This window comes from Agrilus planipennis, unplaced genomic scaffold (genome assembly GCF_000699045.2).
Source record: "Agrilus planipennis isolate EAB-ADULT unplaced genomic scaffold, Apla_2.0 scaffold2, whole genome shotgun sequence".
Taxonomy (NCBI): Eukaryota; Metazoa; Arthropoda; class Insecta; order Coleoptera; family Buprestidae; genus Agrilus; species Agrilus planipennis.
In genome coordinates this window covers 4,138,018-4,164,562 of record NW_020442464.1, presented here as the reverse complement: position 1 = coordinate 4,164,562, position 26,545 = coordinate 4,138,018, and the positions used below count along the sequence as shown (strand labels likewise).

At 31.3% G+C, this 26,545-nt stretch overlaps 5 protein-coding genes across 5 annotated transcripts in view; 4 read left to right on the top strand and 1 right to left on the bottom strand.

The window, feature by feature from the left end:
* LOC108736944 (ATP-binding cassette sub-family G member 1) overlaps positions 1-4,234 on the top strand; it is a 10,937-nt gene extending 6,703 nt beyond the window's left edge. Inside the window, exons 3-8 of the mRNA XM_025981005.1 lie at positions 710-878; positions 1,650-1,764; positions 1,819-2,202; positions 2,258-2,358; positions 3,518-3,673; positions 3,764-4,234. Of these exons, the coding sequence (XP_025836790.1) occupies positions 710-878; positions 1,650-1,764; positions 1,819-2,202; positions 2,258-2,358; positions 3,518-3,673; positions 3,764-4,174 (1,336 nt within the window). The 3' untranslated portion in view covers positions 4,175-4,234. The remainder of the gene's footprint in view (positions 1-709; positions 879-1,649; positions 1,765-1,818; positions 2,203-2,257; positions 2,359-3,517; positions 3,674-3,763) is intronic.
* A 474-nt stretch (positions 4,235-4,708) lies between these two features.
* LOC108736859 (N(G),N(G)-dimethylarginine dimethylaminohydrolase 1) lies at positions 4,709-18,440 on the top strand. The gene is made up of 5 exons (XM_018469486.2): positions 4,709-5,589; positions 9,280-9,382; positions 13,241-13,338; positions 16,415-16,639; positions 16,749-18,440. Exons 1-5 carry the CDS (start codon positions 5,332-5,334, stop codon positions 16,872-16,874), a joined length of 810 nt encoding a protein of 269 aa, XP_018324988.1. The 5' UTR covers positions 4,709-5,331; the 3' UTR covers positions 16,875-18,440.
* On the top strand, positions 7,296-8,769 carry LOC108737021 (putative hemin import ATP-binding protein HrtA). Its single transcript, XM_018469700.2, has 2 exons — positions 7,296-7,444; positions 8,571-8,769. The coding sequence occupies exons 1-2, from the start codon at positions 7,300-7,302 to the stop codon at positions 8,690-8,692; spliced, it is 267 nt and encodes an 88-aa protein (XP_018325202.1). The 5' UTR covers positions 7,296-7,299; the 3' UTR covers positions 8,693-8,769.
* Positions 18,441-21,144: 2,704 nt separating the features above from the next.
* On the top strand, positions 21,145-25,208 carry LOC108741757 (ADP,ATP carrier protein). The gene is made up of 4 exons (XM_025980989.1): positions 21,145-21,386; positions 23,217-23,478; positions 24,169-24,403; positions 24,801-25,208. Exons 1-4 carry the CDS (start codon positions 21,221-21,223, stop codon positions 25,041-25,043), a joined length of 906 nt encoding a protein of 301 aa, XP_025836774.1. The 5' UTR covers positions 21,145-21,220; the 3' UTR covers positions 25,044-25,208.
* A 290-nt stretch (positions 25,209-25,498) lies between these two features.
* On the bottom strand, positions 25,499-26,256 carry LOC112906592 (glycerol kinase-like). Its single transcript, XM_025980990.1, has 2 exons — positions 25,829-26,256; positions 25,499-25,718 (listed from the first exon to the last, which is right to left on the bottom strand). Exons 1-2 carry the CDS (start codon positions 26,089-26,091, stop codon positions 25,514-25,516), a joined length of 468 nt encoding a protein of 155 aa, XP_025836775.1. The 5' UTR covers positions 26,092-26,256; the 3' UTR covers positions 25,499-25,513.
* Between the last annotated feature and the right edge of the window lie 289 nt (positions 26,257-26,545).

The following is a 26,545-nucleotide window of genomic DNA, read 5'->3' as shown; positions in this document are numbered from 1 at the left end:
ATATTATTCGTTATTTCTTATTTTATTCAAAGTTTTTAGTCAAATTCCAAATTTTCTCTCAAACCGTATACTTGTTTTTTAGTATAGATAGTATTTATAACAGATACACCCTGTATTTATAGATGGGTATATGCTTACATTTCATTGCAAAGGTTTATTGTAATTATTTTAATTATCTCGCTAGCTAGAAGATGCGTTTATTTGCAATTGGTTTTTGAAACTGTGTCTATCATAAGTATTTTTTATTACACAATCAACCATTTTATTTAATTGAAATGATATCGAACAGGCGTTACCGTATTCGCGAATTGTGCCACAATTAGCTAGCTATTTACCTTTTCAACTAATAAACAAATGAATCCGTATCATAAACAATTAACTCCTCCCAATTAAACAATAACCCGATAAATGCTGGCCCCTTTCAACTAATTGTCAAACTAAAACAAAAGCGACTTATAGTCTCCTGTTACTAAAAGTGCTTAATATTAAGTAATTATACTTAGTAGGGGTGTCCATAAACAACAATAATTCTTTTATATAAAAACGGTAATTTTTAAAATCTTTCTCTTTAGTATCACTTACGATTAGTATCACTTCATCTCTCCACCCCTATTAATTATCGCAAAACAATACGAGAAATATATATATATTGTTTAAATTTACTTTTTACGTACTTACTCTTCAAAAAAAATTAATATAATATAACTAAATCTTCGTTTAAATATATTGTAGCTGTACGATACTGTTCTTTTAGAGGTATGGATTGTGTATCAGCCACAAAATGCGTAGATATCATAAAAAAAATATGTATGCAAGGGAGAATAATTATTTGTTCAATTCACCAACCCTCCAAATACATTTTTGATGAATTTGACCAGGTAAGCTTATTTTAATCAATTTCATAATTAAAAATTACCTAAATTACTTCAAATACGCGCTCGATAGTAAACGGTATCCCTTACCCTACAATTTAGGACATTGTGTAGTCATAACGTATAAGGGTGGGTATGTTATAGCAGCTATTATTCCCGTAGTCTCTTATAAAAACACCCTCTATTGCATGGTCAGGAGTATTATTGAATTACAGTACCTACCACTAGAAAACCCGTTTCTTTTTCTAATATGCGAACGTGCCCCTTTATTTTAGAAATTAAATTCACTTAATTATTACAATTGCTTTATACATAAGTTTGTAGTTTTTCAAATCGTAAAACTAGTTATAAGAACAAACATATATATAAAATTTTTCCTTTGGCTTTCTCAATTTTCCTTTTAATTACTCCAATTTCCCATATTTTTCCTACTTGTTTCTTTCCATTACTTCTACTCGCATGTCCTAACAACCTGAGCTGGTTTTGTTCTAAAATCTTCTGTAAACTACTGAACATCTTCAAATCTTGTGACCCCGCATACTCCTCTGAGATATTTCATTACCATTACATGAATTTTTTGATTTACTGATAATTAATTACAAAGAAAGCTTTGTTTTTCAATCGATTTGATATCATTTAAAGTGAGATATGATCGGAAATCAATGAGTTAGAATCGCAGATTCCTCTATACAGCCAAATCTTTTGAAAAATGTTTCAATAGAACAAACAGAAGAAGAAAGGAAACTGAATATCACCTTTTTTTCTACTTCATTTCAGGTTTATTTTTTGGCAGAAGGTCGATGTATTTATAATGGATCTCCATCAAACGTGGTAAAATATTTATCAAAAATGAACCTTATATGTCCTTTATCATGGAATCCTGCAGATTATCGTAATATTACTAAACTATGTGCTCGATAAACATAATAAAAATAACATATTTCAGTTATAGAAATTGCACAAGAAGAAATCCCATTGCTAACGTTACAGGAAGGAAGTAAACACGGTCTATTGGAAGATTTCCAATATTCCTCGGAACAACAGGAACAAGAACAAGAACAAACAACGAATCCTGAAAATATTTTAAATTTTCCCGTCTCATGTTTTAGACAAATAAAAATATTATTAATCATAACATTTTTACAAATGAGTCGGGATAAAAAACTGTTATTTATCCAGTTTCTTAATCATCTGCTATTGGGTCTTATTACCGGAGGACTTTTTCTCAATTCAAGTAGTAGCGCTTCGAAAGCAGTTGAAAACTTCTTCTTCTACCTCACAGTCGTCATGTTTTTCATTTACACTCACACAATGACATCGGTACTTTTGTGTACGATTAATGAACGAATAATATTAAAGTTATGCTAATTATTTATTGTTTCCAGTACCCAGTGAAGTTGAAATATTCAAAAAGGAGTACTCGAATAGATGGTACTCTCTTAGAGCATATTATGGGGCACTTATACTAAGGAATGTTCCCATAATGGTATGCAGTTAAAAAAATTAAAGTTTTCGTTAAAAATTATTTATTAATTCTACAATTATTAATGTTGTTATGCTCAAAACTACATAGTGTTACAACAGACCTCAGATTCCGCTTCCGCAATTGCGGAAGTTCCGCATACATTTTTACATCCGTTTCCGCATCTGGTTCCACATTTTTATAACGGAAACTTATCGGAACTTAACAATTTAAATGAAATTGCTCGTTGCAATATTATCAACCGTTAATGTTTATGAAGTATTAGCGTCAATGCACCGTTAAAAGTGCAATTTTGAAGCCAAAAAGAAGTTCAATTTGGAATCATTTTGTTGATATTAATGATGCAAGTGCTAAATGCAAAATTTGTAACAAAATATTCGCGAAAGGGGGGGCACGACACTGCATTAAAAAGTCACCTAAAATCATTACACATCCGCTTCCGTAAAAATTTAGTATTTACTTCTGTTTCCTTTATGACACGCCCGTTGCATCGCTATTCTATAATTCTAACTTTGAATGATCTTCCACTTTATTTTTTCTACAATATTTCGTAAAAACTCCCACACAGAGATCGATAAATGGACGATTTCAAAGTGAAATAATTCATTATTTTCCAATTGTTCCTATATCACATCAAATGATACCAAACCGATAGTAGAAGGATATTCTTTTTGATGTGTGACTGATAATAATTAATAGAATTGAAACAATGGGACGCCAAAGTTCAAAGGTTGATATAACCGCCGCGCCGTGACCTACCCTTCCACAAAGCAATGTATCCGGACGTTAACTGATGACCTTTTGGCTTGACCATTTTTCATTCTGTCAAGTTTTTTGTTGATATAATGGCTGATTATAAGCTTCTTGACCACAAGCCATTGTATCAGTGGATTAATTTTTTCGATCCAATTGTCCAACTTTTTCAAGTAACTGGACAACATACTTCACTTTTTTATTTGGTTCCTCATTGTTTAGTTTCAGTTAATTATCAAGTACACATTAATTGATGACCATCTTTTGATGAAAGATATAACTAGAAGTCAGTAAATTATTATTATTATTTGAATTCGAAATCCATTAATTCTACTTAACACCGTCTGTTTTACAGAAAGCTTTGTTGTTAATGTTAAGCCCATTAAGATAATAACCATCTGTTTTGCAGATTCTTTACGGTTTCATTTTCAACGGTTTGGTTTATATTCTTACTGCTCAAAGAATGGATTTGTACTATTTTGGACTATTCTCATTCACTACATTTACGATTTCAGCTGCATCTGAAGCATTAGGTACCTTCGTGGGATCACTGTTTAATATTATGGTAAATCCAAACTCGCTTTTTTACACACTTTACTCGTAATACGAATATTTATTCAGGAAATTGAACTCGATTAATTAATATTCATTTCAGCATGGTTCGATAGCCGCTCCGGTCATCCTGGCACCATTTGTCATGCTCTCCTTGTACGGCATAGGTGACGGTGAAAAAATTCATCCATTTATGGATTTTGTTACATCGTTCAGCTACGTAAGATCCGGCTTCACCGCATTATGTAGACTCATGCTTTCCAATCAGCCACCTTTGGAATGTTTGGACGAAGACTACTGTCATTATAAGGACACGGATCTTCTTCTACGTGACATGGGAATGGGGGACAAGCGATATTACTTAGAAATTGTTTACATTTGTTTATTTACTTTCGTTTGCCGTGTGTTGGGCTACTTAGCCTTAAAACTGCGAACGAAAGTTGACTTTGAGAAGAAAATTGAAGCTGTCGTTTCTAGTCCTGTTATAAAAAAAACTACTTTTTTTTGTAAATAACATGTTTTATACCAGACTTTTTTTAATAAAATACACAAAATTAAATTTATTCGTTTATATAAGATTCAAGGAAGAAGTCCAGCTTTGTCTCTAGTATATTTTAAACAGTGCGATTTTAATGGGTTTCGCCATTGTAATTGATGGTTTACCTTTAGAGGTCTAATAATGACATCCAGGTCACCAACAGTTGAAGTCAATACCTGACTATTAATGTTTTGTTTCATTTACTCTACGGTGGGGATGTCCAATCTTTTCAAAAATATGCACTTTTCTACAGTTTCCACACTTTCATCACTAGATTAGGTGATCGTAGATATATTAAAATCAAAAAGAAATATTTCCCACTGATATTCTCGTTTCCAAGTAAGGAAATGTGATAAAAATGCAAATGAACTTGTTCAAAATCCTTCCAATCCATCAACTTCAAAAGTTGCAGTAGGTGTTTCCAATTCGAAAACTTATCAAGGGATCAAAAAGAACGACCCAAATAAAAAGAGATTTCGATATAAGAAATAGAGAAGGAAAAGAAAATCAATCAGTACCAATCCCATGAAAGCCAAAAAAGGAAAAATGACTCGTCTCTCAGTTTACTTCCTGTCATTGAAATGAAGGAGTTCGATGAATTAAACTCGAGAGCTTTAACAGAATCGTCACCATAAGTCTTCCAAGGGTAATGTCGACTATTGCTACTGTCGATTAATCATTTAAATACTCTCGCATGCAACATTCCGAGTGGTTGGATTTGAACGGTTTCCTGATGTGGGTGCTTGAAATGTCTGGACTCCAGTCTCTCCATAACACAAAGAGCGAGGACAATTGAATATTTAACGCCAGTCATCAGCAACATTGTCACTGGCCCTTCCAAAAGCTCTCCTCCTCTTGTTAAAGGAACATTAACAATGTAACAAAAGCACGCACTCATGGCCGTTAAAGCCACGTGGTGAGCCAATTCAAATTCGAGAGAACGTTGCTCGGACGAACTGGCACGAAAGTTGGCGATTGAATAGAGACAGAACATGTTTCAGAAACATCATCGAGCAAACTGCGATTCGAAACACAACGGTAACGGCCGTCAATCCAGTCGTTCGTTGTGGCCGGTAAAAGGTAAAGAGCGAGCAAGGTGGTTGGTGTGATTCCGGGTGTGTTTAAAAAGTATTATGGCTTCGTTCCGGTACACCCACGCGGTCGTATGTAGGATACCGTCATCTCTTAGTACGAAAGCTCAAATCGATATGGACGAGGCGAAGAAACAACACGAGGCTTACGTGCGTCTCCTTCGGGAAATAGGGTTAGATGTCATTGAACTTCCTCCGGATGAAACCCTTCCGGAATGTGTTTTTGTGGAGGACACGGCGGTGGTTTGTAATGGGACGGCACTCATCACAAGACCTGGTGCACTCGACAGGACTAAAGAGGTACAGAATGAACAAAACAATAAACATGCGACATGTGCATCTTTCATTTGCTGTGGCCGCTTGGCGCGCACAATGGTTTATTGAACGACTCGCTAACTAGGTCAGAAACAAATGAAAATGGGTCAGGATGCACTAAACGTCGAATCAATCACTGCCTAATTAAACCCAAAAACAAAAAACAGTACGTGATGTACTGAAGAAAGAAAAACCAAAAACGCTGATCCAATGAAGTTTTGATGAAATTTCGAGGAATGAGATGCGTGACAAATCGCTTTTTACTAAATTTTCACATCATCTACTTTATAATAGATTAGAATAGAACGGTTCCTAATTCATTTGGATCTTTATCAATTTCTTGACTGAACATATTCTTTAATATGGCAAATGAAGTGGAACTCGTGTAAAAATTATTTCGGCCATAAAGGTTACACTTTGGGTTTCTATTTTCACAATTTTTAATGTTAATATTTATAACAAAACTAATAAAGCTTTTCTTGCACATTTATTCCATCATTATCATTGTCGATTACCTTGCCTAACGCACTAAGCCAGTACTTGATGGGGTGGTCGTTATCAGTACCATATTCAAATGATTGAAATATCCTACCATTTTACTAGCAACCATCGGTACCATTTTAATCGCTCACTATTTTCACAACAGGCGTATACACATTCGGTAATTTTGCAAAAAAAAAACTTCATCCCTTAAAAAGTCATACTTCTTGCTAGACACGTAATTTAGTTCTTATTACAGTAATAAGTCGATAATCCTCTTCAGGGATTATAATACAATTTATTTATAAGCGCATTTTTCATCGCATACGTGACACTGTCCTTGACGGCGACATTCGACCAATTATCATGCAAAGTTTCGCTTTCATCATTAAAAAAAATACATAATTAAGCACATAAAGTTACTTAAAGTGTCAAAGAATGTTTAAAAAATGTTAATTGAACATGTTGCTTTATATTTAAGTAAAGCATGTTTCATTTTTTATATTATTACTCTGGGTTAGTCGGATAGATACTGATGGATTTAGTTTTCTGAAAGATTTTGTAGAAGAAATTGGAACAGTAGCAGTAACATTATTCTCATGCTGATTGCATATCTTCTTCAATCGTGTTAAATCGAAGTTCCTCGAAGTCAAATTCATAATTTATCAGACATTAAAAACTGCTATTTTTATAATTCCATAAACTCATACCTACACGTTGAAATGTATGAGTCAGCTATTGCAAGATGNAACCACTAACAATATTATTTTGTAAAATGAGATCAATAACTATTTAACTTTTAATTTTTAATTAGGTACTGATTAACTAGACAGTAGATTGGAAATTGTTTTTTTAAAATTTTTACCAAAACAAAAATACACTTTGTGTTGTCACGTAAATTTCGAAATTGCACTATGTACTTAAAGAAAAATTGCCACGTTTATTAATATTTGTCAGCAAATAAGAAATTCTCATTAAACACATATCCATGCATTTGTTTTTTATGTATATATAAAGCTTGTGTTCTACAGTACACTAAATTACATAGCCAATTAAGCGGGTATTTGTATGCTGTATCAGTAAGCATTAAAATGAAGTAAAGTTCGTTTGTTTAGTAGTTGCTTTTGTTACGTACGCGTATTTACTTAACAATATGTACTTACACTAATAAAGCATCTTAATATAATTAATCAAGTAACGTTTTTGTGTAGAAAGATGGAAGTGTATGACGATGGTTTTTCTGACACTTCCCTGATAAGGCGAAGTGACCATTTTGACAAAAGGTTATCGAAGTATTCTCCCATGAGATTAGATTTTAAAAATTTGGAATATGTTGTCAATGATTTTCGATCTCCTACAGGTACTGTAATAACTAATAACTAATAATATTAACATTAATGTCATACAATGTTTTTGGATAAGAATACATTCTTTTAAGACATTGTTTTATTAATTACTAATAGTGGTCAATGTTAATACGCAACATCAACTTGAAATCACTTTTCGATTTACAAATTTCCGGGTTCGATTCCCGGCGGGGGGTGATAACAGCAACAAAAATATTTTTCTCATTAATTTGAGGAAATTTGTAGTGGTTCAAAATCGAAAAGTGATTTCAAGTTGATGTTGCATATTACATTTTTTTTGTCATGATGAAAAGATTTTTTTTAAACATTATAAGATCACGAAACAGTTCCAAAGTTAATTGAAAACACATTATATTCCTTTATTACTATTATCATTATCACATTGCATAAACGCAATTCATGTTTATCATTAACTTATAATGTGTTATTACCCAATTAACTAAATGCGCAGCCAAGGCGTTTTTAATTAATATTGTAATCAACGACACAAAATCCATTAGAAGACTGCACAACTAAAGTAAATATCTAGACACAAAATCATTAACGGAAACAAACCCTTATTAATAGTAAATTATCTACCTAGAATAACCTCAACTTTGTCAACAAGTGCCTACTTAAAAAGAGTGTTTATTTAACAAAGAATTGTTCCGAAATTCAATTGTTTTTATGGTCACATATACGTTTCTTAAGAGTACGTCGTGTCTGTCCGACGTAAATTTTGTTAGATGAGTTGGGGTTATTAGTAAACGCCCAACCTCATAGTCTTTATTGTTTCTAAAAATATTTGTAGTAAAAAATGTGATTTTTAAAGCTACCATGATGCACTACTACTAACGAATCACCTAATTATGTAGGTGTATCTATATTTATTGGTGCGTAAAGCCAAAGGTCCCGGGTTCGATTCCCGGCGGGGGTGTGAAAACAGCAACAATTTTTCTCTCATTAATTTGAGGTAGTGTGTAGTGGCTAACAAATTCAGAAATTAATTTTCAGAATAATATTTCATATTTCGTATCTATATTCTTTTTAGAAGAAAAGTTTTCGTTTTTTTAAATAAACTTATTAGATTATTTAGTTAGTTCAGTCTTTCAATGTACTATTTATAACGTCTAATTGCAGGTAAGAAAGAGATTCTTAAAAAAATTAATGGAAGCTTCAGATCAAAACACTTAACAGCTATACTAGGAGGAAGTGGATCCGGGAAGACAACCTTACTAAACATTTTAGCTGGATTATTGTAAGTATCCCGTAAGTTTTACAGGATTGTCTATTATTAAATAGAATTTTACCATAGGATTTAAATTACTAACCAATCAGCATTAAACCCTTCATCGATATTGCCAGTTTCATAATTGTATNGAAAAGGAAATTAAAACTGAAACAATTTTTCACCTTCTAGCAAATTTTCTTTGTACCGTCTTGTTGACTTTTTGATACTTTTGATACATTTGAGCAAACCGTTTGCCTTTTCCGACAACTCATGATTAAAAATCTAGTCTAGGTCTTTCTCTGCCTATCTTCACTGCTGTTTCTGCTTCTAATATATCTCTAACGACCCTTTGGTGAAATATCATCCTATCTCTCTTTCTTTTCTTTGTTCTTCTACCCCCTCCTCGTTCCTTCCTTGTCCATCATCCGCCTATAACTCCACACGTCAAAAGCTTCTTCAACCTTTCCCACCTTGTGTACAAATTTTCGAATTAATTAACTAATTAATTGCTACTGAGAAATAAATACGTTCGTACCCACAAAACAGTATTTTAAAAAGAATTTTTCCGAAAATGGTACTAGAAACGAACAGTTGCGAATATTGTTTTGTTTGTTTCAGATAGATACAATACGAGTGGTATTAAAAAAAGAACTAGACCTACCAATAATAGAAATCTCGGACCATACGGCGACATTGGACGGGGGTGATGTATTATTCACAGGTAGGTGTCTAATATCATATTCCATGAAGCAATTCCAATTCAATTTTAGAAACGTTATCAATTTATTGAAACCAATTTTTATTTTGGGGCCGTCGGTCATAAACCATGTGGCTCTATTTTAGCCACTTTTTGACTCCCTCCACCCTATCATGTTTCATCCCCAAAAAAACTTGATCTCCAACATTTTTGGCCTATTAGAAATAGAGATCTGTTTGCGTCTGTCTTCCCTAGTAGTAGCAGCACTCTACAAGACGCTATAACATGAACTTTAGCAATAAAAAACCGTTTCTACACATCATTCCCCTCTCGTATGATTCAGAATAACCTTTTACTAAACACCTTCCCGACTAAGAACTACAGATTTTGAGTTCTTGCTAACATTCAGTACCCAAATATAAAGAAATATAAAACAAAGCTTTCATTTAGATACTACATTAAAGGTCACTATTGAAAAATTACAAAAATCTGCTTGAGTAATAAAGCAAAAAATTGTATGATATTTATCTCGACCCTGTATTTATAGATGGGTATATGCTTACATTTCATTGCAAAGGTTTATTGTAATTATTTTAATTATCTCGCTAGCTAGAAGATGCGTTTATTTGCAATTGGTTTTTGAAACTGTGTCTATCATAAGTATTTTTTATTACACAATCAACCATTTTATTTAATTGAAATGATATCGAACAGGCGTTACCGTATTCGCGAATTGTGCCACAATTAGCTAGCTATTTACCTTTTCAACTAATAAACAAATGAATCCGTATCATAAACAATTAACTCCTCCCAATTAAACAATAACCCGATAAATGCTGGCCCCTTTCAACTAATTGTCAAACTAAAACAAAAGCGACTTATAGTCTCCTGTTACTAAAAGTGCTTAATATTAAGTAATTATACTTAGTAGGGGTGTCCATAAACAACAATAATTCTTTTATATAAAAACGGTAATTTTTAAAATCTTTCTCTTTAGTATCACTTACGATTAGTATCACTTCATCTCTCCACCCCTATTAATTATCGCAAAACAATACGAGAAATATATATATATTGTTTAAATTTACTTTTTACGTACTTACTCTTCAAAAAAAATTAATATAATATAACTAAATCTTCGTTTAAATATATTGTAGCTGTACGATACTGTTCTTTTAGAGGTATGGATTGTGTATCAGCCACAAAATGCGTAGATATCATAAAAAAAATATGTATGCAAGGGAGAATAATTATTTGTTCAATTCACCAACCCTCCAAATACATTTTTGATGAATTTGACCAGGTAAGCTTATTTTAATCAATTTCATAATTAAAAATTACCTAAATCACTTCAAATACGCGCTCGATAGTAAACGGTATCCCTTACCCTACAATTTANTACCCAAATATAAAGAAATATAAAACAAAGCTTTCATTTAGATACTACATTAAAGGTCACTATTGAAAAATTACAAAAATCTGCTTGAGTAATAAAGCAAAAAATTGTATGATATTTATCTCGCATTAGTAAAAAAATATGATTGAAATCAAGGGTGAAAGAACTCCAATCCCCAAGGTCCAAAGCGGCTATACTAAAAGAGCTTTTGAAGGCCCAATTGCATTTTAAGATCCAACGACTTCGAATCACAAATTAGTTCGGAAGTAATTAAATTCAAAACGTTAAACACTTTGAAACTTTTTTAAAGCACTTTAAGTAAGAGCTTTTTCAGTGAGAGCTTTGCCTAGCTCTATTTTTGATCAATAACTTCCTTTTTTTCTGTTATAATATGCTACGAAGATAATAATGCGAATCCTTTTGAAAGTTTTTATAGTTTGCGTGAGCTTTTTGCGTGACGTTGATTTGGGGGAAAGTTTTTATTCTTGTTACATTTAAAAATAGAATGTAGTAGGAATTATAAAAATGACTGACGACCTTTAGTGTATTAGAGGAAAATCCATTATTGTATTATCGATCATAAATACCACAAGGGAGTGTTTAATACCATCTCTGAAATTATTACAATCCACAAAATATAATTTTATCTTTTGGATTGCCTAAAAGACTTTGTAAACTGTTTGAAGAAGTACAGACTGCTGTGAAACTAATCTTATTCAGTACAGTAGATAACCCACGGGTTATTCTTTTTAACTTTCTATTTTGGTGATATTTTTGGTACGTTTTTTCAACTTTAATTCCCGAGTTATCTACTATTTTTAATTCGAATCCGTTGTATTAGACAATTTTTTTATTAGATATATTTTAATTATTTTTGATAACCTTCTTTACCAATTGGGTAATTAGGTAATTTTAGCTGATCCAAGAGATAAAAGAGATTCCCACCATAAAGTAGGAATTTAACAGTAAAAGTAAAAATTGCGACCCCTCTTCAACAAATTTAATTTTGCATGTTATTAGTGGTTTTGGTTAAAATCTTAGAGTGTTAATTTTAGATTTAAGATTAATTCAGTCTCTAACTGAAGATGACACCTTAGGTTTTGGGTTTCTGAACGTTTTGTAGAATTTTGGGTTTTAAGTGTTTACCCCAGTTAGTATTTGCACAAATAGGCCCCAAATCAACATGAAATCTACCTACGCGTTTATGTAGTGACTTTTTTTATAAAGAATTTTCAAATTCTAAATTTTTTAAAATTTAACTCATTCTATCGTCTCATTTCAAAAAGTACACAGCTATTAAAAAAATTGTCGGATGTATTTTTAACGCAATCTCTTTGCACTTCATACCTTTTTTAACACTGTTGTAAAAAAAGTACCAGTTTAAACATGCATGCAATATTCTTGCTTCTCTGCCAAAATTCTGTTTTCGTTTCGACGCTAGGCAATTTGTGTTATAAATTTACGACCAATTACAAAACACTATTTAATACAGATGCCGAAGCAAATCTTTTTGTTTACACAATTCACCAGCTGCTAAAACATACATGTAATCTGTTAATCTGCAGAATAATCAAACGCACAAATTTTGCAATATTAAATAAAGTATGAAACTTATTTCGAAGTACTAAAATACTTATATTACTATTGCCTTTAAATCGTAAATAAATCTGGTAGATCAACGTAAATTATGAGTTTAAAACAAATGCCTACACGCCAATTCTTAATTATTTATAGAGACTTCTTAAACAGTAGGCCGTAAATGTTAATTTAATAGCCATGTTAATGGTCTTGTTAAAAAAACAATTGATAATTTACAGATCTACGATCGATAATAAAAATACACCTTCATTAAATATATACTTGTGTATATATTTTTTTAGGTTTGAATCTTTAAAACAACACTAATGGTTTTAATTAAATTAATAAATATGTATGTTATTAAGATGGTAAATAAATTTATCAATATCTTATCCCCGAAGAAACTCTTTTTTGTGCATTTTTATAAAAAATAACTTCCAATTTGTATATTTTTACCTCTTTTAAAGCGCCATCTGCATTTTATATACAAAAGCTCGCTGTTGTAATATACTAACTTAAATATTTATTTTGATAGACCTTGGGGTCTTTAAAAACATGTATATAATTTATATAAAGCCTTGGTTAACAAAATTATGGTTTCTTTTCTAGTAAAACAAATAGTACAGAATTAGTTTTACTTAAATAAATATAGTCGAATATGTTTAACTCATTCTGCCTGTTTCATAAAAGATTTTGAACTAATCTGATAGTAAATTCGTTTTACTCATAATAACAAAACGTTAATTTAACAAAAATAACTACTTACAGTATTGTGATGTAATCATTACTTCCTGGAAACTTAATTTTCTATTATCAGCTATGCGTTGGTAGAAATACATAGATCATTACTTATCTACATTGTTAAAAATAACAACAATTATATCCTGTTTTTTTTTTTTTCTTTTAAGGTAGGGAATTTTTTGTTGGAATATCAGAATGGACGAATGAAGCTGGTGCTGGTGGAGTTGCAGCTGCTTTTCCAGAATATCCCTGTACCCCCATAAAGGTAATAGAAAAACAACATTTACGTATCAAACACAACGTTTTACCAAGTAACATACTATTGGTTTTTATTTAAAAAACGTATCGCATAGGTATTTATTGTTTTCAGTATTTAGTTGGGGGTAGACAAAGGGAAAGTATTTGAGGAAAATAAGATAAGTAATGATTGAAAACAATTAGGTAATTGGCGTAAAATAAAAAATTATTTATTGCATAAATAAAAATGATCATATAATTAAACGTGGTGGAACAATAACCATACATAATGTGACCGATCGTTTTGCTTTAGAGGGTTCTTCTTCCTTCTTTTGTAAATTTAGACTCTCCTCGAAATGTGTCCTTCTGTCTGCCCTCCTTTTCGATATTCAGGGATGAAAATTTAGTTATACCAACCTATTCTTGTTAAATTTACCATTTTACTACCCTAAAACTAATGCAGCAATTAAAAGAGTTTTTTCAATTGGTACCTAGTCATTTTTGAACAAGTGAGAAATCAAAATTGAATGTTGATACTCTAGCTGCAGCACTTAACGTAACAGAAATTTCAAATATACAAAATGATGTATTGACAAAAAAAATTATGTAATTATGTAAACTCGTTTAATTAAATAATTAAAAGGATTTAAGCATAATTCGTCCTTGAATTGAATTGAATTGAAAAATTGATCACCTCACCGTACACTTGAAAACGCCTAACATACTAATTAATATTATAAATGCGACTGTGCGTTTGTTTGCTACGTTTTCACACCTTAACTACTCAACCAATCATTACGAAATTTGGTACACACATTGTCAGGGGTATACAAAAGAACATAGAATACCTTTTATCCGTAAAAAAATAGTTGAACACGCCTAACGTCCCTGTTAATGTTATAAATGCAAATGTGAGTTTGTTTGTTTCTTTGTTACGTTTTCACGCCTTAATTACTCAACCAATCTTCATGAAATTTTCTACACACATTGCCAGAGGTTTAGTAAAAGACATAAGATACCGTTTATCCAGAAAAAAATAATGTTCCCTAAGGTTAAAAAAATTAGTTTTGTCAATAATTTTTAACACGTATTTAGGACATCAACGCGAGCGAAGCTGTAGGCAGAATGTGGTATTATATAAATGAGAATGATTTTATTATTATCAATTACATGATAATAAAACTGTGGAGCTAAGCCTTAAAATTCAGGCAATGTAATATCTTTCATCGTCAATTACTGGTTCTATTTCTAATGTATGTAACATAAACATATAAACAGTGCCTAAAAAGGAGACATTTTCCTATTCAATCATTTCCTTTGCACAATGTCAGTAAGCGATTACGACAAAAGGAGTGCACTGTGCTAAACGATGTCATTTAATTTATACAAATTAAATTTCCAATAAGGCACTTACGCAATCACAAAACCAGCTCACAGTGTAATAGCAAAGATTAGATCATTTTTGCGCTTGATGAAAGGAATTTAAATAAACTGTAATTGACGTAACAAGTTCATTGTTGGCAAGTTAATACACTAAGAAAATACCGAACTTGTTGAGTGAAATAGAAACCGAAATAGATGAGATTAAAATCAATCATTAATTCGAAATAATATACAGTAGTGGCGAGTACAGAACCGAACGTAGAATGGATTTTCAATAATTGGTATATAATGGGTAAAAACGCTCTTATCATGCGATTTAGCAATGACAAACTTTTAAGATTGTTTTTCTTTCATTGTTACTAATCAAACTACCTGCCCCTTCCCGTATACAAAACATATAAGCATGAGGAAAAGGATAGACTTATAATTTTCAGCGGTTCTAAAAAGTTTTGATTAAAACTTATCCGTTTTGTCCGTTACCACCTGACAGACAACATTTTTGTAATTTCTATGTTTTATGATTTGATTTAACCATTAGACCCGGACGGTGGTACCGAATTTGACTGTAATAACTTGTCTTTTATAGCAAGCACTCGCATATAACAAATTTTTACGATCCTATGAGTGCTCGTTATAACCGAATTGCTGTGCAGATTGATATTTAATAATAGACCACTCAAATTCTATCGAAAGGAATTAGACCTGTGGCATGGTCTAATTTCAACTTTAAAATTGTAATAAAAAAGCCATTAAGAGTATTTTTAGATTGTTGATACAGTCTTTTAATCGTTTTGCTCCAAGAAACCGTTATATAGGTCAAAAATGCGGGTAGGGTTAACAAATAAACAAAAGGTAATTGATTGTAAAACAATCGTCTATTTGTTCCTNATTACTTTAATCAATGTTTTTTTTTACGATTGGCAGAATAAAACAGTAAAACTTAAAAGTCAAAACAATATTATTTTGGCGTGTTTAAAGATATTTCCTATGTCTGCGGTCGTCAAATTAATACACAAAATAAATTTACCTTTCAGACTTTGTCCGGCAGTAAAGCACTTAATTAATCATATTTCGTAATAAAGCTTAATTTTCTTAAAGCCTCCTGTAATATCATTTTTCAATAGTTGCTTTAGACTTTGTCCGGCAGTAAAGCACTTAATTAATCATATTTCGTAATAAAGCTTAATTTTCTTAAAGCCTCCTGTTATATCATTTTTCAATAGTTGCTTTAAGGCAGCTTTTACGCTATCATCTCCAATAGTAAACTTTTTCCCTTCTTTTGGAGTGGACAAAATACAGTCATGTTTTTGTATCATTGCCTTATAATATGTGAAACGTCATACAAGATTTTCTTGATTTCATATGTTAGGGTGACTCTTTCCAAATCTTTTATTCATTAGCACGATAGCGAAAGAATAGGTGACCAAACAGGAATGCATTTTTCGTAGGTGACAAAACAGGAAAAGAAAAGGTGAATTCAGGTACATTTTTAAAAAGCGACAAAACAAGAAACTACCCAACCGTCAGTCACTTGGTCTGATATCAGCCCCTAATCAAGATCTGAATTGGATTAATGTAATAAACACTGTGTAATCAGAATTTACATCTAAACAAAAAATAATTTGAAAATTCGTTTTACGTTAAGCAATTCTAGAAAAAAAAATAATTATTATTGTACGTATATTCTTGTACAAAAGGAGTAATAGAACTCCTATTTTCAGGTTCCAGGAAGAAAACATCTCAAATATTTTGTATCTATGGCTGGACCAGATTTATTATGTATTGGTGCTGGCAAAGAAGCCCGAGACATCCTGAAAAGGATGGAACGGGAAGCTACTTATACCTATCAGACAATTACATTACCAGAAGACGATGCTGCCAATGTTCTTTACATGAATGGTACGTTGGTTCATAGGAGTATTGAAGAAATACCTCATTCTTTTAAGGTAAATAGAGAAACTTTAAAACTACAAGAATTAAGAATTTTTCAATAATAAGTATCTTACTATGAGCCACCCTGTATATAAGCAAATAATTATTTATTTATTTTTGTAGGTTTTCTCGGAGAAAATAGACTACCCTAGACGATCTATAAATTATTCCCAATTAGCAAAAATATCGAATGGTTTGTCGTCAAGTTGCCTGCTGGTCAGAAGGACAAGGCATATTCGCAATCTTTAATTGCGAAATTTGCGGTATTAAAAATCAGATTTTGACTGTAACTTTTCTTAATATTTGTCATTCCAAAGCTTCCAAGATTCACAACTTCCACCGTTTTCGCTGATTTTTCACTTTGTCTTTTCTACATCTATAATAATAATTATTTTTTTTGTGTTTATTAATTTCTGTGATATTACATTAAGATTTATAGCCACTGACTTGATTAGCCAATAACAGAAACTTACGATTAAATATTTTTCTACAATCGGATGCAATTATATATTAATTCGCTCTTTTTTCACCATTAAAATAATTTAATTTTTGATTAGCGGAACGAGGTGGAAAATTAAGGATTTAAATATTCTATAATGCCCCATAAACATACACCGTAGAGGCTAACACTACAAGATATAAATTTTTAAACATCAAAAATAGTAATTATATTTTTTTTTATGCTGATTTGTATTCTCATACCTTTAATTGTTTAAAAAAAAAAATCAGCGGTGCCAAACTTTTATAAAAAATCCTAACCACACTAACCCACTTTATGCTACCAAAACAATATTTATTTGCCAATAATTTTGCAAAATACTTAACAAAAATCAATAAGTATATGCCGAATGCCGACAATAAAAATTACAAAAATTTTCTCAAATAAACGACTAGGTACAGTAAGAGTCACGTAAAAAAGGACTGACTTCTAAAAGCACTCATCATACAACGAAGTGTTTGAGGGTCAATTCTATTTAACGTTATTCTTACCACAGACGTATTTTTTGTATTACTATCAACCAAATTATTAGATATCATTCCTCTAAGTGCATTTTTAAATATAAGTTTTAAATATGAAATTATTTATTTATGGGCAACAAAGATGTTGATTATAATGACCCGTTTTGGGTGATAGTGTTTTGAGAAAGTCTTATATTTATTTTATTTATTGATTGTTCAAAAAAATATCTAACTATAACGTTTTAAATAAGAGAAACAGTGCAAAATTATTATAAAATGATGGACGATAAGATTTTCTTAGTTTTATTTTTATAATAATAAAAGTAAAAATGACGTTGTTGTTAGGATATTGTTAATCCAGTGTTAAATGAATCTCATTTACAATAATTATTACGTACTATATTGTTAGGGGAATTACCCAAGTAATTACGTGCACAACCATTGTACTAATATATTATGTTATTAAAGTGATGTAAAGAAAAATATGATGCATATGTATAATTATTTGATTTATAATAAATGTTGAATGATGTTACTAAAGACCGCACTTCGTTCGCAGATATAAGGTCCCTACTTAGGTCCACGACTCTAAAATTGTAATATTCCTTAAGCTTATTAAAACAAAATTACTTCTATTCATGGCCACTGTCAGATAATAAACATAATAGAAAACGGAAAGTGCCCGCAGAATTCAGGTTTACAAAACAAAATATTTTCTAAGTACGCTCCTTATAAGAAACACATCTGCCAACGAAATGGGGTATTACTTTGCAGCACCTGTAATATTTTATGAGTGACATTATATGTATAGGTACACCACTGGGAGCAAATAAAGTTTACTTTTCGTTACTTGTATTTAGTGAAATTTTGTTTACAACATTTTAAAGAACAGCAAAACCATTATTGAAATAAAAGCAATTGATATTACAATTACGATTGTTTTGGAAAATTATTGCTAAGAATTGTACAAAAATCTAGCAACGTTATCATTTTATCAAGTCGTTTGTACACTACTTTTTATTTCAATGTATGCAAAGTACCCGCACGTGCGCCGCTGGTTTCTGATATAAGAGTTTTAAAGAATACGTTTAATATTATATATAAAAGAAATTATGAGTGCTGTCAACACAGGGCAAAGTAGTATTACGTAGGTAGTATCAGTAATTTCTTATGCTGAAGTGTACGATGTGTTGCATACCTATTTACAAACAATTCCTATAAATTTTAATCATTGATTACTATACATCTATTAAAAAACCATAATGGCCGACATAAGTAACAATGCGACAACAATTGAAAAAGAATGATGGCCGACAACTGCAACAATTAGAAAATAATGATGGCCGACACTACGTCATAGTGGAGCAATAAAAAAGGCCGGGGGCAGGGGGAAGTACAAGTTTAAATTAAAATAATATACGTTCTAAAATAATGTAATTTGTTTAATAATCAGTCTTTATACTGTTAATAAGAACTATTGATCCACTACTCTAGACATAATACTTTTAAAACTTCTACTTTTGTTAATGAAAAGGGCAGACATTCATACAGAGCCAAATATTGTTTGGTTGCATAATTTGTACTTTTTATGGAAGTAAATATTGTCCAGTACTTACATAAATTGATAATAACTTAATGACTTATAAGTTTACATAGAGGCAAGTAATAAGAATTTATTGTAAGTAGTTTGTTCCAGTTTACTCAAGCAAAAAGTCACTTTCAAATAAATTTTAAAAATTATCTCTGCGTACAACATCAAAGAAAGTAACAAATGATAGAGTAAATAAAATATCTAGTAATAAAAAACTTCTTAGCAATATTTTCAACTAATTGCGGAATTTTTATACAATAATACTAATCTAGATTCAAATTTAAATTTCTTTGAAAATAATAACAACGTCGAGAAGATTCAGTAGTTATAGTTATAAGATAACTAATTTTAACATCAAACTACATAATTGTAGCGAGAAGTTCAATAAAACAACATTCAACGGGGGTCTAGGTAACTGGCGTCAGTATAAGTACAATAAATAACCTTGGTTTGGTCTTAAGATGTTAGTTTTATGTAACCTCACGCAGTTTAATCATGTTGTATTTGACACTAAAAATAAGAAATTGTATCGAAACACAGGCAAAGTTCAAGATTACAATCATTTGCCAACACCTTGTTCATGATTGGCATCTCTCAAACCGACCTTGCAATAGTTTAATTGTGTCCAAAAACGCATAGGTTTGAATTTTACAATCCTCGGCGCTTTAGAAAATCTTTTCTTCCCTGGCTAATAATAAGAACTTAAGTTTAAATAAGTTAATTCATTTAAATTAAATCATTAACTTATTGGTTAGTAATTTCTCGAAACTGCCAGACGTTGATCGTGACTTCGAACTTATTAGTTCTCATCAGCACGCCATACGGTGCTTACAATCATTTTTAAATGGTGATATACTGCCTACATCTTAATATTAAATCGATTAAACTGGAATATATTTTTACACCGAATTCAAATGATAAAGGATTTTTTTTTATTATATTAAATTTCTTTATTAATGACTTTTTATTGATAAATATCACTTTTTCGACAACTCCCAAAACCTGCGTATATGATACGCATCAAATGTTAAAATATGTTAGTAATAACTAATTTCCTGAGTGCCAAGTTGTCGAAGGCTGCGCTATTTTNTTTTAATAAAAATCTGTACAAAGTTTTTAAATAATGTTAATACATAATATTTACGGTTTTATTTTACACATAATTACTTGCGTTAATTAAAATATAATTAAATTACAAGTTAGGCAACTTCTTTTACATGAAAGATGTAAATTACATAATTACAGCGCATTAAACCACGTATTACCGAAAATTGTAAATTGATTGGCCTTTATTAATTACGTGCTTCACTGTGATTTTAAGTTAAACAGCTTCATCATTCTTACGTATAAAATAAATTTTAATTGAAATCATTAATGGCTTGCGTCTTATGATAAATCTTCTTATCAAATAATCACACACAAAACAATTGATAACACAACATTTTTGTTACATAATAAAATTTTATTCATCTCCTTAAAAGGAATTCGTTTATAACAAGATTTTAAGAAACATGAAATTTTAAATTTAGCAACTTTTTTATTAATTATTAGGGCCATTTTATTCACTAAACTGTATGTACAGTGCAGCTCAAAAACAATTAGACAGAAATTAATGAATAATCACAGTCTGTACGTACTTCTTTAGTCTAATTTATCTTTAATAACTTGACTGAAAACTTTTCTAAAGTTTCTGTTACCAGTTGAAGTGTGAAATTTTTATTAACAACATTAGAAAAATAGCACTTATAGCATAGTAATATAGAGCTAAAAAATTGTTTTCGATTTATTTTTAGCATAAGAAGTTCACAGTGCATCTTTACGCATTTGTGTTCCACTTTTACTTTATCCTTTTTTCAACTTTTATCTACGTCACTGGCTGTCCAAAGCCGTCTGATGACGTATATCCTATTATTGGACCAGAACAACCTGGGAAAGCACATGACCGGTGCGCATGTCGTAAGCGGTAAGAGACTCCACTCCCTGAACCACTTGCAGTTAAGTGTGCGGCTCGTACAGACTTGCTCTATCATACCCTAGTGTAAAAATGCCTTCAAATTTAGCAGATCCCGTTGCCTTCGCAAAGGACTTTATGGCTGGCGGTATTTCCGCAGCCATTTCCAAAACAGCCGTAGCCCCCATTGAAAGAGTGAAATTACTCCTCCAAGTCCAGCATGTCTCCAAACAAATCCCAGAGGATCAGAGATACAAGGGTAAGTCCATAAAACATTTCTCGGCCTTGTGCTGACTACTCTTGTAAATGCGAAATTGTTAGGGCTATTTTCTGACATGATAATCCCATTAATCTGTGATCTATTAATTAAAATACCGCTATAACATAGTATCCCTTGGAATACTAAAACAAAAGCATATCAAATTTTTGTATAAATCAATGTAATTCAAACATATTTTTGTTATTTCGGCTTTCTACACTTTTGTGTCAGATGCAGTTATCGATCGTGTCTCGAGCATGTTACATAACTAAATTCATTAACGATTTCTGTTTGGAAGTTTTCCTAAGAACGACAAATAACATATTGTAGTAATAATAAGTTCATAAACTTGAAATAATATAATCATTTTATATTTAATATGATTAATAAAAAAGTATCTGAAGAAGCGTGGTAGCCAACCATTCAATGGCGCTGCTGACGTGTAAGCTGGTAATACAACCAAGGTCAGGCAAATAGCATACATACTTGTATTTTGCTGTAGGTTAAAATGTTAAAATCGCATTGAATTGTTTCAGACTTTGAACTGCAGATCATGAGTTTTAGAATTTTCTGTCTTGCTTGCTTTTATTTTTTGTGCAAACTAAAGTTTCCCACAACTTTTCTTTTATTAAATCGACACCTTAACATCTGAATATCAAAAAGTAGCGGTTTTTTGGATCCACTGTCATAATCGTCGTATGAATCCTGCCTATAGGTAGATACGTAGGCATTGGGATTATATAATCATTAATCATACACTTACCTACCCATTTTGGTAGGTATCCAGTTATCCAAAATGTAAAATTCAAAATTACGATTGCTTATTATTAAATATATTAACTTTTAATTTATAATAAAATTTTTTATAGGACTAATTAACTTTAAAATGTAGCAGCTCACTTGAAAATATAGGGTTTCCTTCGATCATAGGTAATTCACATGTTTAATTTTTTTAAACTTACTGAAAACTTTTTATACCTACCTATTCTTTGCGCATGTCGATCTTGCTTTAATGAAAAAGTTCATTGACTTATTGTATTAATATACAAGTTTAATGTTCCTAATAATTCAAGGTCGTCGCTTTACCGGAAAGACCGTAAAGAAAAGATCATAATTGATGACTTTCTGCAATATCGCGAAAAAGTACATTATATTTGTCTTTTATAAGTAGTTTAAGTTACTCAACGCTTAAAGCTTTGGTTGTACAGTTATTACAGTACCTAATTGCGGTCAATTTGATTCGGTTATTTATGTAGTTAATTTAATCGATCCTGCAAACATAAATGAACAGATAGGTATTTCTCTTGGCCTGATTTTTAGTTTTATCTGAAGTATTGTTTTTCGAATTTGTTAAGTAATGCTGTTGTCGGCTATTTTAAAAATAAATACCTTATATCTACTTAAACCTTAAATTATACTGTAATTATAAAATTTTAGTTAAACTGCATCATGTTATTAGACATGGATATTAAAATCACCGCAAACTGCAAAATTTTCTATTTTTACCCATCTTTATATTACAGACTTATTACTCAAGCGTTTGGCATTAATTCAAAATAAGCTATACCAGTGACCCATTAACACTCCCTAAAGTTTTTCGTAAATATGTAATCAAAAAAGATCGGTCACATATTAGATAAAAGTGCGTTTATCAATGTTACCTAATAAAACTAAACCTAATTGATAATCCCAGGTCAAGACTATGTAACAAATTAAATTTTATCGCTGTGTTTAACACGGTGTATGTTTTTTTATAAAAACTTATTGACAAAAATATTTAATTAACAAGAATCATTTGCTAAAAATTAAATTGGCTATTGTTTTTAACAGGTATGATAGACTGCTTCGTTCGTATCCCAAAAGAACAGGGTGTTTTGGCATATTGGCGTGGAAACTTTGCCAACGTAATCAGATACTTCCCGACTCAAGCCCTTAACTTCGCGTTCAAAGACAAATACAAGCAGCTGTTTTTACATAATGTAGACAAACACACACAATTCTGGAGATACTTCATGGGTAATTTGGCCTCTGGTGGTGCTGCTGGAGCTACTTCTCTCTGCTTTGTCTACCCACTTGATTTTGCCAGAACCAGGCGAGTTTTCTTTTTATTTAATGGTCCATTAAAAACATTTCTAACAATAAATAATCAAGCAACAATGCACCTAATTTTGATTTTTAATAAAAATCTCTACAGTCATGCTCCAAAAACCAATTTAGAAGTAGCGTTTGCATTATAGGTCTCGGAATAAAATATATCTTGATACTGTACGCATAATAAAACATACAGAGATGTTTTAAGTAGCTAGGTATAAGAAACCTCTGGTAAATATTATATTAGGTGAAATTGTGGGTAGAATTTTTTTGCTGTAAATAATTTATTCATATTCAGATTTGTCTATTCATAATTAATGTAATTGCACTTTCGTTGTTAACGCTAATTTACAATTATTTCAATAATAGTATACATTTATTCTAAGTGAGACAACGTGAACAAAATCGTTTATCAAGTGATAACGTTGAGTCTAGTTGATAGTTGGTTAATACATGCATACATTCGTACCTAATCAGTCATGATATTAATTACAAGCCTGACGTAAATTATGTATATAGAAATAATTCCGCGAACCGACGTACTTTTTCATATATAAAAAAACTTAATAGGTATTTACCCTTTTTAATATTATTTTTTTATGAATCAGTGTATTTCAAAATGTTGTCTTTTTTATGAGTAGACGGTAGTTTTCAAGTATGTATGTTAATTATTTTATTTTTATGCTTATAGATTGGCCGCCGATACTGGTAAAGCCGCTGGAGAACGTGAATTTAGTGGTTTGGGAAATTGCTTAACTAAAATCTTCAAAAGTGACGGTCTTATTGGTTTGTACCGTGGTTTCGGTGTATCAGTACAGGGTATCATTATCTATCGTGCAGCATTCTTTGGTTTCTATGACACAGCTAAAGGTATCCTCCCTGACCCCAAGAACACGCCCATCATTATTTCCTGGGCCATTGCACAGGTTTGTAAAACATCTACACACACACACACAATATTATTAAATTTATCGCGGAGCATATTGTAGCTTAAACAAGATGAAATGTGTTCTTTTTAGATTGCAAATTTTGATTTAAGGTAACATTCACGAAACGTTTGCATTTCTATGTACGCCCCTTTTTATTGAAACATTGTTCTAACTGTTTGTTTTTTTTAATTATGGCCCATGCCGTAAAACTTAGCTGGCACTGACCATGGACAAAATAATTTTTTTTTTTTTCAATAAGAACAAGAAATATTTAACTGTTAAGATTGTCGACCTGACTACAGACCTCACATCTGCGAACGACATACAGTTTTAATGATAATCTTTTCATAAACGTACCAAACGAATACACAATTCATTTTCTCTTTTGTTTTAGACTGTAACAACAATTGCCGGTATTATCTCATATCCCTTCGACACAGTCCGTAGGCGTATGATGATGCAGTCTGGTCGTAAGAAGGCTGATATTTTGTACAAGAGCACGGCTCACTGCTGGGTAACTATAGCAAAGACCGAAGGTGGCGCAGCGTTCTTCAAGGGTGCTTTCTCAAACGTACTCCGTGGTACAGGAGGTGCCATCGTATTAGTATTGTACGATGAAATTAAAAATCTGGTCTAAAGAAAGCTGCCGTTTAGTTCACACTTTCGAAAAAAATTCCTGTTCGTTTGATCGATTTTACGGTCAAAATTAGTTAAATTTTTTACTACAATTTCCAGTTTTTTCTTGTCTTTCGACTTGACAGTATCTTTGAAAATTTTATTGTGTATTTGATAATTCCTAAAAAAAGATTATAGTTTAACTTCACAGTTCAAAAGCTTTTTGTCATGAATGCAAAGTCCAAATATACATGATTGAAATATTAACAGATGCGACTTTCTTCATAAACTTTGTGTTTTTAATAAAAATCAGTATTAGCAATAATCTTGAAATAAATAAGAAATTAAATTCTGATTTTCCCTACCCCCAAATCGAAATGTTTATATCATTCGGTGAAATATTTTTGTGATTTCATTTAAATCGTAATATTTAAATAAGTTTACATATTGAGAAATATAAAACTTAAATAATGATAAAAATTATCAAGTTTGTTAAATTACACATTTGACGCACTTTGATTCATTAGATCTAAAATTTACAATTTTATTTTCATTTACCTGCAAAACACTGAGAGTTTCTTTTCCATAATCTCTGTTCATAGCTTGTAAAATATCTCGAGTTTGAAAACAGACTGCTTCAAGAGCTGCCCTTATTATGTGTCCTTTTTTTGTATCAAGAGTTATTCCACATATTATTCTAGAAATTAAAAGTTCTTAATACTGTGCAAAATATACTTCTTAATAACAGTGTTACCTGACTTAACTTAACTATCATTATTTTATTACTTAAAGATGGAAGAAACTCACCCTCTTGCATCTGGTTGCCAGTAAGGAGCATATAACCCACTGAAGGCTGGTACAAAATAAACTTCTCCTCCATTTTCGCTTTCAGCTTCCTCGGCTAGTTTTTGGGCCTGATCAAAATCAGATAAAACTGTAAGATTGTCCCTTAACCAAGAAAGGGCAGCCCCTGCAACTGCCACGGAGCCTTCCAAAGCATATACGGGAGGCTCGTTTGGTCCCATCTGATACGCCACGGTCGTCAACAAACCATGTCGACTATCTACCATTGTGGTTCCGGTATTGTACAAGAGGAAACAACCTGTACCGTAAGTTGCCTTTGCCTAATAAAAAAAACACAATTGTTAGGCAGTTTAGGCTCCAAGAGAATATCTCTTTCGATTAAAACGAAAATCAAGTCTTTTTTAATTTAATATACCAAATAACAATACTAATAAAAATAAAAATAATTTAGGATATTTTTGATATTAGTGTGTTATTTTTGTGTTTAAATTTTCTATAACTTTTACTTTTTGTATAGAAAAAAAGGCAAAACACTGTAATAACATGAATATTTTAAAATCATTAGTTTGGTCGACCACAAAGCGATAAGAAGAAATAACTAACCAAACCAGATTTAATAATAATTATGTTAGCATACTTGTCGCAAACTTGTACATATTTTGTGTTAATTTTTGTTATTATCAATCCATACATTCCAAAATAATGTACGTGCGAGAAACT

Coding starts and splice junctions, on each gene's coding strand:
- LOC112906592 (XM_025980990.1), bottom strand. CDS start 26,091: ATGGTAGATAGTCGACATGGTTTGTTGACGACCGTGGCGTATCAGATG. Junction 25,719..25,828: donor TGGCAACCAGATGCAAGAGG/GTGAGTTTCTTC, acceptor TTTAATTTCTAG/AATAATATGTGGAATAACTC.
- LOC108741757 (XM_025980989.1), top strand. CDS start 21,221: ATGCCTTCAAATTTAGCAGATCCCGTTGCCTTCGCAAAGGACTTTATG. Junction 21,387..23,216: donor AGAGGATCAGAGATACAAGG/GTAAGTCCATAA, acceptor TGTTTTTAACAG/GTATGATAGACTGCTTCGTT. Junction 24,404..24,800: donor TTTCCTGGGCCATTGCACAG/GTTTGTAAAACA, acceptor CTTTTGTTTTAG/ACTGTAACAACAATTGCCGG.
- LOC108736859 (XM_018469486.2), top strand. CDS start 5,332: ATGGCTTCGTTCCGGTACACCCACGCGGTCGTATGTAGGATACCGTCA. Junction 5,590..9,279: donor CACTCGACAGGACTAAAGAG/GTACAGAATGAA, acceptor TGTTTGTTTCAG/ATAGATACAATACGAGTGGT. Junction 9,383..13,240: donor GGGTGATGTATTATTCACAG/GTAGGTGTCTAA, acceptor TTTTCTTTTAAG/GTAGGGAATTTTTTGTTGGA.
- LOC108737021 (XM_018469700.2), top strand. CDS start 7,300: ATGGAAGTGTATGACGATGGTTTTTCTGACACTTCCCTGATAAGGCGA. Junction 7,445..8,570: donor TGATTTTCGATCTCCTACAG/GTACTGTAATAA, acceptor GTCTAATTGCAG/GTAAGAAAGAGATTCTTAAA.